This window comes from Lasioglossum baleicum, chromosome 10 (genome assembly GCF_051020765.1).
Source record: "Lasioglossum baleicum chromosome 10, iyLasBale1, whole genome shotgun sequence".
Taxonomy (NCBI): Eukaryota; Metazoa; Arthropoda; class Insecta; order Hymenoptera; family Halictidae; genus Lasioglossum; species Lasioglossum baleicum.
The window spans coordinates 11,626,382-11,648,256 of NC_134938.1; the positions used below are offsets into that span (position 1 = coordinate 11,626,382).

Below are 21,875 nucleotides of genomic sequence, written 5' to 3' on the forward strand. Positions count from 1 at the left end.
CACATCACCCTTTTGGCAAAGCCCTAGCGGAGCAACGGGCGAGCCTATCGACGGCAAACGGACTACCACTTCACGTCTGGCGACCCTTCCGTCGTGCACATTCGAATTTATTGGCGCGTGTTCGAATATTCATAAAAAAAGGGACTCCGTCGACGGAGCAACCGGGTTTCGTGCAACCCCCGGCACACCCCCTACCCCGCGCCGCACACCCTGTCCCGGTTCCTCTGTCGATCTCTCTTCTTTTTTATTTTTTTTTCCCACCCCGTATTTGGTCCGGCGGTACTCTCTCTCTCTCCCTTCATCCCCCTCGCGTCGTCCGCCCCCCCTGTCGCCGCGACGAATATTATTATACGGATTTTTTAAGTGGCGGGAGACGGTTGGCTGCGGTAACTGCAACCGGCACTCGTTGTTATGATCGAGAAATCGATTGTTCGCGCGGACAAAGTGCTCACTGACTTCGCAGTCCCCGCTGAGGGCCTCTCTCTTCCGCGCGCAGCCCTGCTCCACGCTTTCACGACCGAGCCACGAGCTTACACGCCCCTCAGAGTTTTCCGTCTGATTATCGGTGAATGAATCAATTTTCCAAAATCTACTCTCACTCTCTCACTCACACCCCGCTCTTTATAACGTTGATTGAACCGAGGGGTCCTAAACACTGTCGATTATACAGGGTGAGTCACCATGCCAGAAAAATATTTGCCTTTTTTCAGAGATCTCAAGGTCACCTTCATCTTTTGCTGCACCATTATTCAAAATATTGTTGACATCACTGAACATTTAGGTATCGTATGAGGTATTATACCAATCTCATGTCCGTTAAATGAAAAGAAGTCATATGAAACGGAATTATTCTAGGTTGGAAGAAATGTTTAATTTTCGAGTAGTCACAGTCTCGGGTGCATGTCCACCCAGTACACAGAGAAAAGGTTGACAAGTTGTTTAACAGCGTTCATGCAGCGCAAGAACGACGTCGTCATGGCGGGCCAAGCCGAGACTTGGACTAGAGAGTTAGCATCCAGACACATGGTCCATATTGTCGGCGCGGAAATTAGAGCGTCGCTCATTGGGTAGGTGGCGGAAGACCAGGGATTGGAAATGCCAGAGAAAACGAGGCAGGACGAGCAGGGAGGGTGATGTTTAGGGGACGGGGTTGGGGGTGGTTTAAGGGGTGAGGAGAGAGCGAAGCTAGAGGGGGCCCCGGAGACGAGTAGTTCGACGACGACGACGACGACGACGACGACGATGACGAAGAGGGGACACACAGGACGGGGCAGGTTGGTGTAGAGAAGGTGATGGAGGAGGCAGAGGAGGGTGAAGAGAGAAGAGAACGGCTGGCTCGAGGTGGAAGAACGGGGCTGGGAGGGTAATTACGAAATATAAAGGGTGGGTTAGCCCGCGCCACCGAGGCAGGCAGGCAGACTGATGAATATTTCACCGCGCTGCATTAGCCGGCGAGAGACGCTTGTGTGTGTCTCTTTCACTTTCCATACACGAGACCCGTGTCCCTCTGTTCCCTCTCTTCGCGGGCTCTATCGCCTTCCTAGCCCCTTGTATTCTTGCCGAGAGTAGGATTCCTGCGTGTGCATCGTCGCGGAACACGACGCGGTGGCCGATCATGCTTGCCCACTGCCGATTAGTCCAACCCGATACCTTCTTTCGGACCTGGCCCGCACGCCTGGTGTCGTCACGCGGTCCCCTATTCTCATCCTAAACCTGCCATCGTTTCTTCGCTTAGCTCATCACTGAAATTGTTCAACAAATCCCCTTTTGTATAAGTCGTTAGCGGAGATCGGCGGAGATCGGCCACGCGAAACTGGATTGCCGGGTGCTAATAGCAGTCCGCAAAGACCCTTCTCGCTCGGCAGCAGACGCAAAAAGACGAGGCCTGGAACTGAACACGTCTCGGACTAAGAAACACCGGAAACAGCCGCCTAATGCACGCTTATTAACGGAACCGGGATGGAAAATGCATCTCGAGGCGTGAACCACCGCGGGTTAATTGCGCTCTCCGAGTTACCCACGCCTCTATCATTTCCGCTCCACTCTGAGCCTATCATTTCCATCATTTCCATAAGTCAATGGCTGCTGGCAGCCGCGTTCTCGATTTCTTCGCTGGGTACAAATATTTCTGATGTCCGTGCGGGAGACAATGATCCTGCTAAGAACTAGGAGTTCCGAGAACTAGGAGAACCTTGGGCAAAGTAGAGCTCAGGCCTGTGCCTATCATGTGCGCCACTTCTTGAGCCAATGGCTGCCATCAGTCGTGCTCCTCTCTCCGGTGTCTTCAGCGGGAATAAATGTTTTCGTTGGCCATGCGGGACGGCCGCGAGAAGCCACCCTCTCAAGAAGAGGACGCAGACGCAGAGGATCCTGCCAGGACAGAGCATCCGTGCTACCCCAACGTGTGACTCGATGTTTGCTTTAACGTCTCAGCGGATTCCTCGACTTCTTTCCGCGCGGTGTTTGCCGATCGCACACAACTTGTGTTTCCGCGGTGAGTATCGGCGTTTCTCTGCCGTTGGGGGTTTTTAGGCACCCTTATCCGGAGGGTGGGGATCTTTCCTCTTGGACCGGTTGAATATCGGAGAATGGGGTATATACGAGCGGCAAGGTTTGACGACAGAGCATCGACAACGACCCCGTGACGTTGAATCACGTTGAGGGACCCCGATGAACGCGCCCGCGCGCCCACGTTGGGGTTAGAGCGCGTACAGACCGACCGGGAATTTATTTTTACGAACTATGCAGGAGGGATCCGAGGCGCGTCTTTGATGTTCGAACCGACGCATGGGCATACCGTATAAATATTTAGACCCACGGTCGTTGGCCAGGATATATGGGCCTCTGTCAATCGACTTTCACCGGGCGCGATATCACGCCTTTGTCGAACGCCTTTTGCGGATCCGAGGCGGCTGTTCTTGAACACACCTGCCTCCACGGGCCCTAATGAGCGCGGATTTTTATACCGATCAAGACTCGAACGCATTTTCAGATTTTTCAGCAACCGGTCATGCCGTTCACCCTTTCTGGTCAGGGTCCTTAATAATTTTATACAAGAAACAATATTCGTAAAGGGGTGGGAGGTTCTGTACATCATTATCTCCGCCATTTTTCTTTTAAATCCAGATTCAAACGCATTTTTATATCTTCTAATCCGGCCGAGCCGTCCACTTCTTCCGATCAAGGTCCTTAATCATTTTATACAAGAAAATTTATAAAAAGGGTGGGGGCACATCATTATCTCCGTCATTTTTGGAGATTATGAAGAAACTTCACGAACCAAAGTTGCTCAACATAAACAGCACTACAATATGGCAATAACAGTTTTCAGCCCAAGGTCACACCAAAGAAACAATGAATAATCTGATGCACCGGTGTCGAGGTACAATGGCGGAAGAGAAACATGAATTCGGGGTTTCTCGCGTAGCTGATGAAGCGAGCAGCGATTACTCCGGCATAATAAAGACTCCCACGATCTTTCGGGCGAGTTAGGGGAGCGATATAGATTTCGGAGCAAATATTTGGACGTGCATGAAGGAGTGAGGAAGGCTTTTCGCCAGAAGGACATTGTCCGGCAGCTTACCGGACCGCGATAACAGAGTTACCCTGGGGCCCCATTGTGTGCACAACTCCCGCAATTTATAAACCGCACTGCCGTGCGAAAAAGACGAGAAGACGACGACGACGACCCCCTTCTCCCCTCTCTCTTTCTTGAGATCCTCGAACCCTCGTAGAAAAGCGTTGTCGTTCCGGTTCGTCCGACACCATTGTGCGAGGACCCGCTATGGAAAAGCAACGATGCGTGCGCCAGGATTCGGGATTTTCTCAATTCAAACGCACCGGGGTTGCTGCCTCTTGCTGGACTAATCAGCCGTGCATCTTCTAGAGGCTAGAGGGAGGAGACGCTTTTTACAGGTTGCCTCGACGAAATGACTAGTACCACCTGTTCCCGGACCTTTTTCAGCGTCCGTGTTTGGTGACTTTGATTTTAGTGAATGGCTAGCCTGCCGCACCGATAAATGCCGGTTCACAGACCCCCGGAGTACAACGGTTCGTTTCACTTTTTCTAAGCAAATAATCACTCTTCCCTTCACAACGTTCGCGTTTCAGTTGAAACCTTTCCTACATGCTTCAGGCACAGGTGAACCTTGCATTGTACTTCGGAGTCAATATTTTAACTCTGCTCCTCCGTTGATTAATGAAAAATTGTAATGAATATAAATCAAATCAGTTTGATGATGAAAACACTTTACCCCAACATTTTCTAAGAGAATGGTTGAGTTTCGACCGATCCTTTTCCGAGCATTTTTCATCCCTCTGACGAATTGACCTTTCGATCTTGAAATTAGTTTCTTATTATTTAAGAGAACCGTCGAGATTCGACCTGTTCCTGTTGCGTTTTTGATCCCTCTGACGAATGGAATTCGATGCAATGAAAAGAATTGCTTGACCTTTTGACCTTCAAATTAGTTTCTTGCTTTTTAAGAGAACGGGTGAGTTTCAACCGATGGTTCCTGTTGCATTTCTGAGCCTTCTGACGAATCGAATGCGATGCAATGAAAAGGAATGCTTAAACTTTTGACCTTGAAATTAGTTTCTTATTATTTAAGAGAACCGTCGAGTTTCAACCGATGGTTCCTGTTGCGTTTTTGATCCCTCTGACGAATGGAATTCGATGGAATTCGATGCAATGAAAAGAATTGCTTGACCTTTTGACCTTCAAATTAGTTTCTTGTGTTTTAAGAGAACGGTTGAGTTTCAACCGATGGTTCCTGTTGCATTTCTGATCCTTCTGACGAATCGAATGCGATGCAATGAAAAGGAATGCTTGATCTTCTGACCTTGAAATTAGTTTCTTGTTTTTTAGGAGAGCGGTTGAGTTTTGACCGAATTCCTATTGCATTTTTGATCCTTGTGAATTTAAGAATATTGCTATCCCCTACGAAACCTGTTGTATTTTCCATGAAAATCCGCAGTCTAATGATATGCTGTGTACGTCTTCGATCGTAGCGGGTTTTCTCGGTTCTCCGGAGAGAGCGCAGCAATTCGTGACGTCATCGGCAGCAAATAAGCGGTATTATCGGCATTTAGAGATGTATTATAAACGAAGGACCAAAATATTTTTTACCAAAGCGACTGGAGAGGAGGACCGGAGGAATAGAGTTGTGGTTTTCTTCGGCGTTCGAACCTATCCATCATTCCCGGTTCGAACTGTGCAAATGCCGGTCATTCGCCTTCGATACGTGGCATTTCGTAAATTGCAGCCTCGTCACGCATGAAATCGTCGTCGCTGCCGCATAATCTTGTAGGTGGAGTACGCGGCGGCACGCTGACACCGGGCTATCAAGTATTCATCGATGGGGACGGGGGAACACGAGTTTCATTGTCAACGGGAACCTCGACAGTCGTCGTTGTGACACGCGAGACCGAGGGAAACACGAAATAGGTGTTAAAGAAGAATATAGTATTGCGACAGGCCACTTAGGAATCTGACTGATGTCAAAATCGAGCTGGAACACAACGCGCCAGTCCGCGCCCAACCTTTCAAAACAAACCCAAAATAATCTGCATCGATTTTAACAGGCACTGACACCAAACCTACCGAATCTCGAAAGTAACTGTCAGAGTTGGGCAAAAATTGTATTCAAATAAAAATTTCGAATAAAGTGGGTCTAAAATCCACTTGGAAAACACCCACTTCGTTCGAAACTTTTATTCGAATTAAATTTTTGTCCAACTCTGGTAACTGGTACGTTGTTCCCTTATAAAAATGACAAGATCGATTTTATTTAGACTTTGTGCAGCTCCTATGTAATATGTGCTCCACTAGAATACAGTGAGCCACGAAAGTATTCGAACGCCCTTTAAAACAGAATAACTTTTTTATAATTGTACCAAACGACCTGATGTTTTATAATCAATTAGAAGCATTGGTTTGCGAAATGATAATTCAGAAATTATATAATTTACAAGGTTACATGGAAAAATAAAAAATGCATTTTTTAAACATTTTTTATTTGGGCTCTTAATGAAAGTCTATATAATAAAAATCAAATGCTGTTCGTTGGTCACGACATCACGGGACAACGGCTGGACCGATTTGGCTAAGTTTTTTTTTTAATGTTCGTTGTAGTCCGAATCAGGTTTTTAGATTTAAAAAAATTGGAAAAGTTGCCCGGAAAAATGGAAAATTCGGGAAAAACTAAAAGTGTTTTTGGAATCATATTTCACTACAACAAAAAAACGAATGTCGTAGCTTTTAATCAATATTTCAATAGAAATTTACATTATCGACGTCTGTTTGCATTATCGACATTATAAACATTTGCCAGTTAGTTAATTTCGATTACAATTTATTTCGTTACGTACGCAAATGTCGTTTGACTCTTGGAGAGTCACACACCAACATAAAATGCGTACCACTAACCCTACTTGCGAAGCTCGCGAGCAACGACTACCCTCTAGTTTAAAATATTTGTTTTGTAGATCTACGCTAGTTATACACATGCCGCAGATTTCATAGAAATCGATTAACATACACACGAGGTACAAACGGTTAAAAATGGTGAAAACCGTAGTTTTACTAAATCCACAGAATCGTACATCTTTCGATGCGTGTCGTTTGTTCCTGCGTCAACCGATTTCGATGAAATTCTCAGCATATGTATAACTAACATAGATGTACAAAACATATATTTTAAATTTTCGTTAAAGGCCCAAATAAAACAGTGTTAAAAAATGGCTTTTTCATTTTTGCATGTAACCTTGTAAATGATAATTTTTGGAAAATCTTTTTTGCATATCACCTCATAAACCAATGCTTTTAATTGATTATAAAATATCAGATCGATTGGTACAATCATAAAAAAGTTATTCTGTTTTAAAGGGCGTTCGTTGAATACACTTTCGTGGCTCACCTCATCTATACAATCATTTCTTATGAAATTATTTTTATTACATCAATAATCGTAAAATAAAAAATCTGGAACCGGTCATTTTAGCCGGTGATGGTAGATTTAGTGTTAAACTAAGAAATTCTATGCTACCCCCTGGTGACAAAGCTAAGGAAGGCAATAAAATTAATCGAACGGTGACGCTGCCTCCTGAGAAAAATATTAACTTGTCATGTGAATCTGTAAGTCGTTGTAGCTCTATGGGAATACCTTCTGTGCAATACTGTCCCCCATGGTCGACGCAATGACGACCGACGCATCTTCAGATATATTGGCGCGTACAACAATGGCTTTTGCGGAACGGGGGTGACACGGGTTCTTTTCTCCCTTGGCTCGCGGGGAGTTACCGATATTGCGAGTATTTACGAAAAAAGCGAAAGCTCTTTGTGAGGCAGATTAATAAAACCAGCTCATCCTCGACGCAAAGCCGGTCGCCTCTCTCCGACCGAACCGCGCTGTGAATTCGACTCGGTTTTTCGCTGATTTCGCGGAAATCAGATCGTATTGCCACCGAGAGAGAGAGAGAGAGAGCCGTCTTCCACCATGAACCGTCAAGCACCACCAGCGAAAGGAACCCCCATTGTAATTCCCGTGGCTCTCTCATTGATCCTCGAAGCCGCGATTTAATCCGTCTTCCTTCCCCTGATCTTACATATCGAATCTCAAATTTTTTTACCATAAAAATCTTCGCGAAAATTACAACCGATTATCTCTTTCATTTCGATTACATCAAATCCGCAGAAAATTAGACAGTTGGCGTGCTAAATAAAAGAAATTTCTCGTTTCCGAAACATTTTCGAGTCGACAAAATTGTTTTTCCAAAAACAAGACACCCGAACGCCTCAAAAACATTGGCTAACGAATCGAAAGAAATTCTTTTCGTCGCACGAAAAAGGAAACTTGATTGGGAAAAATATTTCGGGTAAACTTTACTTTACCGGACTCAAAATTAATACCTTTCTCCTACGAATTATGATGTATTTGGTATGTAATCCAGTAGATTTGTACCCGGAGCGCCTGCAATCAAAGTTTCGATCCTGTAGGATCAATGGTTCAGGAGTTATGGTTGCTTAAAGTTGAGCAATCTGCAGCGTTTTTGACAGGTAAGCACTGCAGATTGCTCAACTTTAAGGAAACATAACTCCTGAACCATTGATCCTACAGGATCGAAACTTCGATCTGCAGCAGCGCCAGGTACAAATCTACTGCATTACATACACTGAGAAAAAAATCCTGTCGAAACAAAAAAAATATATGTTGATTCAATAAGATGTACTATTGAATAGTGCCAATATCATATGAACTTATTTTAATATTTAATACTATTTAATTTCAATAGCAAAACTCATTTCCGCCAATCATATGAGCGAATAGCTTGACATCAATGTTTTCAAAAAAATAAGATATGGCCTCAAACCAATTCCAGTATAAATCAATACATTTCTCAAATTTTTTTAACAACATATCTGATTGAAGGAGAAAGAGAAATATTACGAATAATAATGTTACGAATAATAATATCATTTCATGATAGACAATTCAAATGCATCACGATTTGCTTTTAAATTTCATACTATTGAAAAGAATACATTGATATTCATCGAAGTAAAAAAATTACAATAAACACGCGTGTTATTGAAGTAACTACTTTTTTTTTTCTCAGTGTACCAAATATATCATAATTCGTAGGAGAAAGGCACAAATTTTGAGTCCGGCAAAGTAAAGAGCAGCTAAAATTTCTTTTAAATATTGAGGTATTTGTTTATTGTGAAGTAGGCAGGCGGACGGATATGTCGAGGTTTGTTACCGAAGGGTTAGGTTTCGTGGCGAACTTGCCGGAGCAGAATGGACCAGAGTAATCGATGAAGGCAGGGAGGAATTAGGCTCTGATTGGTTACGGGCCGATTCCCCGACCGGAACGATCGAGGAAATTAAAAGACGTTTACCGGAAGACGCCCTCCTAATGTCTTCGGGTAAATCGATTGGTTATTCGCTGGAGCGAAATCGCATCACGACTCGTCATTCAATAAAAACAAGACGGCCAGGGAGCGATAAACCACTTAAGGCCACTCGATATCCCCCCCGGCACTGAGAAAGAAAGGGAAAAGAAACGCTACGGGAAAGAAGCGTGACGATGTACCTACACACTCACAGCCCTTTCCACCTTCTTCTGTGTGCGCGCGCGCGAGATTCGCGGACGCGAAACAAATCGGCACTATCCACCTGACGAGAGCTCCCGAAATGGTGCGTGAGAAACGATTTTATCCCCTGGAGAGTCTGAAAAGAGGCCTGGTACCCAATTGTTTTACGCATTCGTCGGATGGGAAATTGATATGAAACCATTAATTCTCTTAAAACATTTGTACAAATTGAAGGTAACTTAAGCGCACGAAGATGAGCGCTTTCTCTATCAAATCCGATGCGAGAATTCCAAGAACGAGATTAGAGACATCGAGGAGTGTTGACCAAGCGAGACCTCCAAATTCTTTGGTACACGATCACACTTTGATTTCCTCGTTATCAAGCACCCAGATAAAGCACCACTCTCGACGCTTGATCCCCCCCGGTTTAATAACACTACTATAGTAATCTCAGGTACACAGTTATCGTATGCAAGATCTCTTTCTCCGAATCGATTTCATGGAATCGTCCTCTTATCTCCAGGTAACAATACATATATCGTTTCGAATTATCAAACTGTTCCCCGGAACTTTCGACATCGTCAAACATCGGAACATAGACATTAGAAAGAATCGAAAAGAGTGGAGGTTTCGATCTTCTTACAGCTGAGAATATATTCTCTATACATTGACAAATCGCAGTTTAGTAATTACTAGACTGCGGATCTTTAAACATTTATGGCTTATGGAAATTTTCAAGAAATGCTAGAATATAAAATTCGATCGAATTCAGTATCATTTTTATTTGTTTTGGATCTACAAAGATTGTTCTGATTAAAAGTAGTATTTTACTTAATCGCACTTTAAAAATTTTCAAGAAATGCTAGAATATCAAATTCGATTGAATTCAGTATCATTTTTATTTGTTTTGGATCTACAAAGATCGTTCTCATTAAAAGTACGATTTTAAATAATTGCACTTTCGTAAAATTTGTATATAAAAATTTTCAAGAAATGCTAGAATATAAAATCCGATTGAATTCAGTATCATTTTAATTTGTTTTGGATCTAAAAAGATTGTTCTCATTAAAAGTACGATTTTAAATAATTGCACTTTCGTAAAATTTGTATATAAAAATTTTCAAGAAATGCTAGAATATAAAATTCGATAGAATTCAGTACTATTTTAATTTGTTTTGGATCTAAAAAGATTGTTCTCATTAAAAGTATGATTTTAAATAATTGCACTTTCGTAAAATTTGTCTATAAAAATTTTCAAGAAATGCTAGAATATAAAATTTTATAGAATTCAGTATCATTTTTATTTGTTTTGGATCTACAAAGATTGTTCTCAATAAAAGTAGGATTTTATTTAATCACACTTTCGTAAAATTCGTCTATAAAAATTGTAAATGGCATAAACATCCGCAGTCTAGTAACTACGAGCGTTTTAACAGTTACGAGGAAGTAGAATAGAATTTCTCAGTTGGGAGTACAGTGATAGGTATCCAGAAAGTATCAGCGTGTTTGTGTGATCATTTATAATTTCTGATTCATCCTGAATCGTGCGTTTCGTCATCATCAGACAGCAGATTTTATGCATTTATGTCGAAATCGATTAGGTGTAATTTAAAACAGTAAAAACATTAGAAGAATTTGGAAAAATGCTATTATATTATTCTCAATCTATTGAACAAGTGGAGAAAGAAAATAAATTTCTATTTCATCCGAGTTTGTTGCAATTCGGGTAGAAAATTTTCATTTTGCATAAAGATCCTCTGTTTGATCATCGTAGACCAGTGACAACATCCCCAGCACCATTTCCCAGCCGTTTCCGTCGTTTCGTTAGCCGGCCGTTTCGTGGAGCCATTAAATATGCATCTCGCGTCATTTGGGGGACGCGGGTCATTATTCCATCCGCTGTCTGTCGCGCAGCTAACTCTTAAGTCCATTCGCGACCACTACTGTTCCTACTGTTCCTTCTTTCGATCGTGCCTCGTACCATTCCGCGAATCAACGGATGACGAACGACGGGAAACGATTCTGTTTCACGGCTCGCGAGAATGCCACACGGGTCGACAGCCCGTGATCGGAATCGAAAATATCGCCACGACCTGCTTACCTTTTCGGCAAACTGGGCGGCCACAGTCTAAACATTTGCTACGCGCGGGGTCATTTTATTCGACCGATATATTTTTCGCTTAAAGCGGTAGACTCGTTTCCAAGATTGCAAGGGTGCGGGAATCGCGTTCTCATTTCTTGATAACACAAAAATGGAGGTTTTCAGTAGTTCGAAACGCTAGATAAAAAATCGATCTAAGGCGCTATCGCCATCTAAAGACCTATTTTTTCGTTTAGGAGGCGTAATTTGCATGTGCAGTGACTCCCACTAATATTCGGACATTTTTAAAAACACCGTAACTTCTTTAATATTGGAATACACGACTTGAAATTTTTTGAGAAGTTGAACACGATTGGTTTGCTACACAACGTGACAAAAATTTTTGGAAAACTGCAAGTTGTCGAAATTGCAGAGAGAATAGTAAAAGTTGTATTATTCAACTTTTTTATGTGGGCTTATATGGAAAATTTAGAAAAGACGTTTCGTAGTATTTAGTATTTTAGTATTTTCTCTACAATTCCGACCAAATCCAATTGTTGAAAAAATTTCTTTTCACATCCCGTAGTAAATTAATTGCTCTAGCTTCGCAAAAAAGTTCAAATCGCATAGTCCAATATTGAAAAAGTTATGGTGTTTTTAAGAGTGTCCGAATATTGGTGGGAGTCATTGCAGCAATGATAACAGCATAATAATGGAAATTACGTCTACTCCATTAATTCTCACAGAGTTTCTGAAAAATTTCGATTATGAGAATGTATGTTCTAATCACCTATTATTTCCTAAGTAGTATTAACAGGCCACTTGCTTTTCCAAAAAATAATTCTGAATTTACAACTTGATAAACCGTGTATTCTATATCGTTCACTGAAAATTTCTGGAATATTCACTGGGAGCTTATCTCCGGATGATCACACCTTCCGTAACGAATAAAAATGGTCTCTTAAAAATCTTGAAAAACTGAGAAATTTATACAAAATATTGTAATCCGTTTATTGTTTTAAATTGCACCTAGCAATGATCGTCGCAAATGCATAAAATCGAAGTGCACTCATCCGGAACGCAAGTATTTTCTTAAATAGTAGAGATCATCAAAATGTGAAATTCCTCTGCATTGCTCTCTCAAAAAATTATTCTGAATTTGCAACCTGATACACGGTCTACATTGTTCACTGAAAATTTCTGGAATATTCACTGGGAGCTTATCTCCGGATGATCACACTTTCCGTAACAAATAAAAATGGTCTCTTAAAAATCTTGAAAAACTGAGAGATTTATACAAAATATTGTAATCCGTTTATTTTTATAAATTGCACCTAGCAATGATCGTCGCAAATGCATAAAATTCGAAGTCCACTCATCTCGAACGCAAATATTTTCTTAAATAGTAGAGATCATAAAAATGTGAGATTCCTTTGCATTGAGGCGACGGAGCACGTCAGAGGAGAGAATGGTTCAACTAGCAGGCATTTATCACCGCATCTAACATTAATTTAGAAGTTCCCAGAAGGGGAATCTTTCTCGTAAATCTCGGACTTCAATTCCCGTTTCATTACAGCGAGATCTTGGAAGTTCGAGGCAGATTGCAGCTGCATTCCGCCGACTAAATCGTCGGACTCGATTCTTCAGCTGAAGATTGCTCAATGATTAAAAATGTATATTCCAAACTATAAGAATCGAATTCATCAAAACTGACTTGTCCGGGAACGTCGAAAAATGGCGGTACGGTAACGAAATCGGCGCGTGACTGTTAAACAGGGCAAAATGATGGTGTAACCTGGGCTCCCGGGACACCTGAGGACCTAGTCGTGCTCTCCGCGGGTTCGAGAGAAGAAAAAAAAAAGGAAAAAAGCGAACCTCTCGAATCCCGGGTCGAGGGAAAACCCAGTCCGCCGGTAATCACGGTGATTTACTTCGAAATGGTGGTACAGAAAACCGGAGTGGTTGGTTCCGGTCTGTTCCCGGCCATTCGGATGAAATGATGCGCGGGTAAGGGGCGTCAGCGTAGCGTCTCTCGTGATCCGGCCTCGAGAGAACTCGCTCGATTCCGTTTCGCGTTCCCGCGGATGGATTCGAGCTCGAATTTTTTTAAAGTCGGTGCTCGCGCGGTCGTCTTGCGAAAGAGAGGATAAGAAGAGGGAAAAAAATCGTGCAAACCGGAGAAGAAGTGCTGAAAAGTCTGGGGCCCCGGGAAGTGGAACCGTGTGTAGGAAAAACGTCGCGCGCGTGAGGCTCGGGGCACGTCGTAATAATCTCCGACGGAGCGACGAAGGGTAACGGGAGCCGATCATTAAATTGTTCCGGCCCCGGTTAACACTAGGAAGCGCGGCAGAGAGGCCTCCCACTCGGTGTGGGAGGCGCGCGTTTCCGCGATTGGACAATTAACAACTGCATTAGAAAATAATGAGGCTCCTCGTGGCGCGCGGCAGGCGATTACCTTTAACCTTGCGACCGTTCGAGCCATCGGCGTTTATTGTCTTGGATCCGGAATTTTACCGCCTTAATAAACCTTCAATATTTTAATCGGGTAAACTTTACTTTAGCGGACTCAAAATTTCTACCTTTTTATAAATCATTCATAAATCATGAGGTATTTGGTATGAAATCCAGTAGATTTGTTCCCGGGGCGGATGCAGATCGAAGTTTCGATCCTGTAGGATCAATAGTTCAGGAGTTATGGTTGCTTAAAAAGTTGACCATTTTTCAGTATTTGTAGTGACGATCGCGCGCCGCTTACCGAGCAAAACCGCTGGATGGCAGCGCCCTTACCTGTCAAAAACACTGAAAAATGCTCAACTTTAAGCAGCCATAACTCCCGAACCATTGATCCTACAGGATCGAAACTTCGATCTGCAGTCGCCCCGGGTACAAATCTATTGGATTACATACCAAATACATCATAATTGACAGGAGAAAGGCACAAATGTTGAGTCCGGTAAAGTAAAGAGCAGTCTTTTAATCAGTACCGGTGGTTTTACTTTAAACTATAGGCAGAATTACTTTCTCTAGATCTCTCTACCATCCTCCCCGGCTTTCAGAGCCTCTTACCTTACATCTCTCCCTCCCCCCTTCACCCTCCTAGAATCTCGCGCGTCACTGTTCTAAATCCTCCCCTATCTTCCAATAGGTCCTTCGTCCACATCGGAATCCCACGCGAAGCGACTTCAGAACTTCGAGAAAACGTTCTCTCTCTATCGTTGTCTCCGAGTACCCTCGGCCGTTATGGAATCCGCACACACCACGCTAAAAATAGTCGACCGATTACGTTGCTCGTTATTTATCGGCAGGCATCGCTAATGCGTCCCGTGAAATGCTCGGCGTGACGCGCGATCATCGATTGCATTAGCATGCGCGCCGCGAGAGGCGGGCAGAGCGCGCGCGGCCTCGCTCCCCGCTCTTTCTCTCTCTCCCTCTCACTCTCTTTCTCTTTGGCCGATCCAAGAAAACCGAGTCCCGGGAAAAACTCGAGCTGCTGCTAAAGGCGCGGCTTAAAATTCTCCGCGGAGGATAGTCGGCGTCGAGGAAGTGGAAAAGGACAAGCCGACGGAAAAGAAAACCACCGGATTATATACGCCGACCGTGTGTGCGTACCGGTTTTACGCGCTCGCGCGCGAGAGATGAGAGAACTACGAGAGTCTCGGCAAACGTTAATCCGATCTGAACCGTCGAAAGAAAATCAAATCGGCCGACGGTTTCCGTAGAGAGACACCCCACCGGCAGGAATATCCTGAATGGTGGTATCCGACGCAAACGTGTTCCGTCGCTTGCGAATCGTTTCTCGTTCCACCCGACACCTCGCTTCTTCGGTGACCTCGCGGACTTCTCCTGTTTCTCTTATTACGCATCTGGAACCGCGGCCGACACTCATTTCAGCGGGACAGTCGCCGCTCGATATGTACACGCCCCGCGAGAAAGCTAACTAGCCGGTCTCCGCAAGCTCTGTGTCGCTCGCGTCGTCCAAATACCGGTCTACGATCGCAGTTCGCACTGTATGTCAACATCCTTTATTCAACAATTTCTCTGTGAAACCGGCACTGGAATATTCGTTATATTTTTCTGAGTAGAATGAGCCCAAACACGGTACAGTTTGGACCACGTTTGCTCGTTTAATCCACGGTACACTGGAGCCTCGATTATCCGAACTAGTCGCTGGGATAGTTGTTACATTCTGCTGATTATAATGAGCCCAAACACGGTACAGTTTGGATCACGTTTGCTCGTTTAATCCAAATGCAGAAGACATCAGTTCGGATAACGGAGGCTGCATTCAACAGTGTTTTAAACGATACACGCGTGACCGAATGGTATCGTGTTTGGGCTCATTTTACTCGGAGGAACGTGACGAATGCGTGGAACGTTTCATTATAAGCCTTTCATTAATTAATTCTTCTAATTACAAGCATCGTGGGAAAAACTGAGATCAATATCTCGTAGAAATGATTGAAGCAGGCGTCTCTCGTTGAACGATTCCTCGTGCTCGGTGGAGGTTTTGTAAAGTGTCCAGGGGCGCCGTGTGCTCGTCGTTGCGGGGGCCGCGAACAAAAAGCGGTGCCCGATGAAATAATTATGCGGCGTGATTACGATCTCCGGGGTCCGGATGGAGAACGATTAGCGTGTGTATATGCGAGAGAGAAAGAGTGAGAGGGGGGAGGGGGTACGTGTGTCCCCGTGGTTCGTAGATACACGCTCGATCATTATTAATATTCTACGGACGCCGCTCCCAACGCCATTCCTTCGCGTTCCCGCGTTGCCGCCGCGGCCCGAGTATTCCGCCGGGGCTTGTTTCTTTCACAACGTTACAAATTCCACGTAGGACGCCTCGAGGATTTCCAGAAAAGCTACGACGAGTCCGCGGCCTCGGCGCGCGGAGGCCTCCTTTCTCCGTTCTTTCGGGCCCAGCCGGTCGAGGAAGCCCGAGCAAGCCCGAGCAAATCTCCTCCTCCGGAAAAACCGTTCCATCGTTTTTATTTCATGATCCGTTCCCCTTCTCTTCTCTGATTCCTGTCGCCTCTGTCCGCCTCTCTTTTTCCGACGATTTTTGTCATTTACACGCACGCGGAATCCGGCAGGCCGAGCTTGATAAAGCCCGGCGCAAAATATTGATTGCGGATGGCACCCGAAACCGTTCGCCGGTGTCTGAAAGCACTTCCAGGATACCGAGAATCCCTCTCCTGCCGGCGGTTGCCGCACTGGCGAACTTGGTGTCACGTGGCAATGATGTCACAACCACCCCCACCACCCTGATTATGCAACTAGTATTATAAAAGATTAGACACTGTAGAAAATACAGTTGGGACATCTGGGAAGTACAAACCGAAATTGAACAGAAAGCATAATCAGTGTATGGTCAAAAGTGCCATTTTTTTAAGGAACGTCCTGGATGCTTAAAAAGCGCAATCCCATAAAAATTAAATGATGGGACACCTAAATTAAATGAATAAAAATGAATGGCCCCAAAAAGAGTATGGTCAAAAGTGCCATTCTTTAAGGAACGTACTGGATGCTTAAAAAGCGCAATCCCAGAAAGATTAAATGATGGGACACCTAAATTAAATGAATAAAAATGAATGGCCCCAAAAACTGCCTTTAGGAACGTCAGGCTGATCAACAGCAGGCTCGGGCATCCTCTAAAAGGGTCCAAACACGTCGCTCAAGAAGGACGGTCTCTAAAAATGGCCACGCAAATTAGATAAATAAAAATGAATGGACCAAAAAGTGCCATTCCTTTGGAAACATCAGGCTCGTCAAACATCAAGCTTGCCTCTACACAGTGTCTAGGATCCTTTGAAGCCCGTTTGCCTTTCGAGCAACATTTTCAACTGAACTGCCACTCGAAATTTCAAATATAATACACGAGAAGAGGAAGAGCGACGCGTCATGTCGATCAGGCGAATACGACGCCTCCGACTCGATAGATCGAATTCCACGAGAGTAGCTGCCGAAAAAAGGCCGGTAAAAGTGGGCAGAGCCTAACGATCGTTAAAAGGTGACAAAGATTCCTCTCTCTGGTACAGAGGCGAAACAGCAGCGTCGAGAATTCCTAAATGAGCCCCCGGGTCGATGTGCTGAAATCCTGATGATCAGCCTTGTGGAGCTAGAGCAAGCTAACTAGCTAGCCAGCATCGGCCTCCCTTCCCAACGAGCTTTTTCCGGGAGGTAGCATCGATCAACCCTGGAGGACAGGTTGCTTCGCCGGCCAAGAGAGCCCCCGACATGGCGATCGTATACAATGGCACGAAGAGAGATCCGTGAATAACGGATCGTTCCCCATCAAAAATTCCGTTTGTACGCCGCACGCTTCTGACTACGGTCCTCCTGCCTCGCAAACCCTGCTGCTACCCAATTGTCCTGGTTTCTGAACTGCTGCACCCCCGTTCCGCGAAACGAACAATGATTTTCCTCCGAATTTTTCTCGTTTCATTCAGTAACTATCAGCCCAATACTCTAAAAGGTCCCGTAAGAGAACAGTGATCTATTTAACCTCTCCCTAATTGTCCTGGTGTCCTGAACAGATCACTGAACGCTGAACCTGATGGCCTTCGACGATCATTGCGAATATTTTTAGCGTTTAATGGGCACTATGAGGATATGTTCAGCCTCAAAAATCCCCTAAGAGATCCGCCATTCATGGATCTGTCCTCCCCCAAACTGTCCTAGTTCCCGTCCTGAACAGATCACTGAATGTTGAACCTGTCGTTCTGAACCTCTCAGTTCAGATAAATTGATGAATTGTGCACCCAATATCGCATTTGTAGGTACCCCATACCCTAAGATAGAAGTGTCCAAGCGCTGAAGCTTGAAGTCCAGCTTGAAAACTCTTTTCTTCTATTATTATTACAGCCAGCTCAAGATGTACCTGCCAACTCTCACATAGCATCCTATTTGTAGGTACCCCATACCCTAAGACAGAAGTGTCTAAATTTTGAAGATTGAAGTCCAGCTTGAAAACTCTTTTGTGAACCATAACAGCTAGCAGCTAGCTGAACTCTACATTGCTCCACCAGACCAGATCTAATCTGGATCTTTAATTCCGTTAAGCGACGGCATTTAAGCTTGTTCACCTAGTCCACTAGCTGATAAACACGTACCCCGGTCAGCCAGGGGCGTGGAGAACGTTTTGCACCCTTCTCGGACCAGCAGAGAAAGGGATACAAAGAGAGAGAAAGAACGAGATAAGGATGCAGGAGGGAAAATTACATATCGAGCTCGCAGGACACACCAAGGGGCCGCCGGTGTAGCGGCTACCTTTCCCACCCTTGCTTCAGAGTGTCCCTTGTCCATCGAGGGGGCCTGCCGTGCCCTCCAAACGGAATACTCGATCGTGATTAAACATACATAGGCACACCTCCATCGTTCACCTTTAATTCACAGGGTAGAGAGCTCTGTCTTTTGCCCACGACCTCCACGATGCGACGAGTAATTTCTTTCAATGACCGCCTCCCCGCTTCTTCAAACGCAGCTTTTTTTCCTTCGAACGCAAGTTCGTTCGACCTGTCGATCGGTGCCGTGTAATCTACGCTTCTGCATTATGTTGCCGGCGCCTTTGACGCGACCTGGTCGACGCGCACCGAGATTTACAAATGTGGAAAAACAGTGAAAATGTAAAAAGACAGTATTGTTTGAAAAGGAATGAATTTCTACGTTGCTCCTACAGCTTGCAATCAATTTTTCTGTTGCGTAACGATAAGAAATCATTTATTCTACTTTATATACAAGCACCGTATCATAGTTGTTAAAGTAGCTGTGTCCTAAAGAATTTATAGAATGTAGAGTGCTATAAATAGAATTTTCGGTGTTCCAAAAATGTTGCACTTGAAAGGGACGATTCCCGAGGACATTTCGAGAAACTTTTTCATATGCGAAAATCTTCTTCGCAGCCTCGTTCAGGAGTTATTAATAAAAAAACGCGGACCTATCAGAGAGCGGCCACAGTGAACAGACCCCGCCCAGAGGCAGGTACGTTAATAACTCGTTAACAACTCGTGAACGAAGCCTTTGAGAGCATTTTCGCAAAGGAAAAAGTTGCTTCGAGTGACCTTGGAAATCTGTATAAACGCCTATTCATTCGCCAATATAAAATGAATAATGATAAACTGATTTGTTAAATTGTTAAAAATGCCCGGTAAAGAGAAATCGATCGGATCGACAATCAACGCAGAAAGTGCATTGCGGATCGGAAATTTTCGCGAGAAAATTAAGCGTCGGGATTAAAAATCCGTCGCGCGGCCGTCGGACCGTTAATTTCGGCCGGACGCGCAAACACGGTCGAATTTCAAATGACAGCTGGCGTCGCGGAATAATTTTACGGCCGGTTACTTTGTAACCGGTATTAACAAAACTCGCGGCAGAGCGGGATTCAATTTCCAAGTTACATAATTAATGTGAAAGCGCAGAGTGTCCGCGTGCTGACGATTTAATTACTGGCAGAAGCGTGGCCCGTGTTAGGTTACGATTAACGTCGTGCATGCCCCGTGTACTAATGAACGCAAACAACGCTAACGCGCCGGCAAGTATGCGCGCGATTCGTCGGTTGCGGGTTCACCCATCGGCTCTAGAAAATTGCGACAAACCGGCACCTACATGTTCAGATTAACGAGCAATCAAAAAAATTTTGTTACTGTACTTTTCGTTACGATCGGGCGGTAAACAACTTTTTTTTTCAATAAACAATGCAATGAAAAATAACCAGAAGAGAATAACACACATGCAAATTAACCTTCGCAAGGTCATGTGGGGTCTCAAAAACCCCAACTTCAAATTTTCGAAAAGAATTTTCATATGAATAAAATTCAATCTGTTTGTTTACTTTTTATCCTGTGTTATGCTTTATCGAAAATTTATTAAAAACGTGGCTATTTATGAAATTCATTTGTCGGGGTCTGAGAGATATTTATATGATAAGACGGTCTCACAAAAAAACACGTACAGGTTTTGGTAAAATGTTCACTACTCACTATTTAAAAAATATACATAAACATAATTTAATTAATTGATAATTCCTTTTTTTTCGTTTATTTGGTACCCACGCTGCATCGTTGCATATAAAAATTAAGAATAACGATGCAGCCTGATTATCAAAGAAAAACAGGAATTGCTAATTAATGCTGTAATATTAAAAAATTAAATTGAATATATATATATATATATATATTCTTAATGGTAAACGGTCAAAATAGTGCATTCTTACACATTAAAATGAAGAATAACGATGCAGCTCGAGTATCAAATAGGGAAGAGAAAATAGGAATTAGTAATTAAGTAAATATAAAATATCAAAGTAAGTAGAGTAAATATAAAATATCTTTAATGGTGAATAGTGAATTTTCTATAGAGAATATTCTAGCAAAAGCTGTATATGTTTTTTTTCCGAGACCGTAGGCAATCCCCGAGAAAAGAGACATCAAGGGCCGAAGGGAGTATGGGGATGGAGGGTGAAAAAAAAATCGAAGAAATCACCCGGCTTCGTGACGCACGAAAGGAAACAGCGAGGGGTGTCGTGGCAAGCTTTCACGGAGAGGCAAGCGTCGAGATTCGGTCGGGGACCATGGATAATGCCCATTTAGTTGTCGCGTTGTCCACGACACAAAGTCATCCCCTGCGAGCGATGCAACATTAATGTTCCTAGCCCCGGATTACACGCAGTGTTTCGAGGATGTGCGTCGGTGACAAACACGCAGGGGCTGTGCCGATACACGCACACACACAGCGTGTACAGATGTCTGTATACAAGGACGGGAAACGCATACACGGAGAATAAAAGCTGCGGAAGGTCCGCGGCGAACCGACTCTCCACCTGCGGTGTGGAATCCCTTCGGGTAATCCAACAGCCACAATCAATCACCGTTGTTGCACCGAGTCCCGTTGACGAGCGTCGTTCGTCGAGATATCCATTTCGTCTGAATTGTTATTTAACGGAGAGCAACTTTCAAGAACCTCTCGCGAATTTTCCTGAATATTTTGCGGTCTACCGAGTTTCCGGAGGGAATTAAACTGCGGAATGATCGAAGATGAAACAAGAATGGTTAACATTCAATCTATTCGATTCTAGACATTCTTATTCGAATTTGATAGATTGAATTGTGTTTGAGAATTATCGAAATTCTATAGAAACGATTTATACTCGAGCTTCATGGCCCTTTAGGCAAAATAAATGTTGCATTTATCTGCATTGAGCTGCTCAACTAAATGAATATTTGTTGGTACTTACAAATAGGTGGAAGGGGGTTGGTGAAATATCTACTCAGCCATGTCAACACTTACCTGAAACAACAATGGAAAAAAATACATTATTATACATATATTAATAGTCTTCAATCAAAAATATAATTCCCACCCTCTTTGTCCATATTTCAGTCGTCCAAGTTACTAAACACTGTCGACATTTGTTTGAATAAAATAAAAATATATAAAAAAAAAACGTTTTACAAACCACGCTTATATTAAAATGCACTAAAAAGGAGAAAATAATTTTTTTAGGCATTAGTGGCTATAAATAAAAGCGTGGAGCGCTAAACTACATTGACGTAATCTTCGTGGGCGTTTTTATTTATAGTCACTAATGCCTAAAACAATTATTTTCTCCTTTTTCGTGCATTTTAATATAAGCGTGGTTTTTAAAACATTTTTTTATTTTCTATCATACTTTTTAGTCTTTTTTAAATGCAACGCAAGATATAGTAATAC

General features: G+C 43.5%; 1 protein-coding gene across 3 annotated transcripts in view; it reads right to left on the minus strand.

Moving 5' to 3' along the window:
• Positions 1-21,875, minus strand: part of LOC143212539 (protein pangolin, isoforms A/H/I/S) — a 211,524-nt gene that overhangs the window by 59,248 nt on the left and 130,401 nt on the right. Inside the window, exon 4 of one of the 3 annotated variants that reach the window (XM_076431446.1) lies at positions 926-21,452. The exons of the other annotated variants lie outside the window; for them this stretch is intronic. Coding sequence (XP_076287561.1) covers positions 21,429-21,452 — 24 coding nt within the window. The 3' untranslated portion in view covers positions 926-21,428. Of the gene's footprint in view, positions 1-925; positions 21,453-21,875 lie in introns of those variants that run through there. 3 annotated transcript variants of the gene reach the window in all.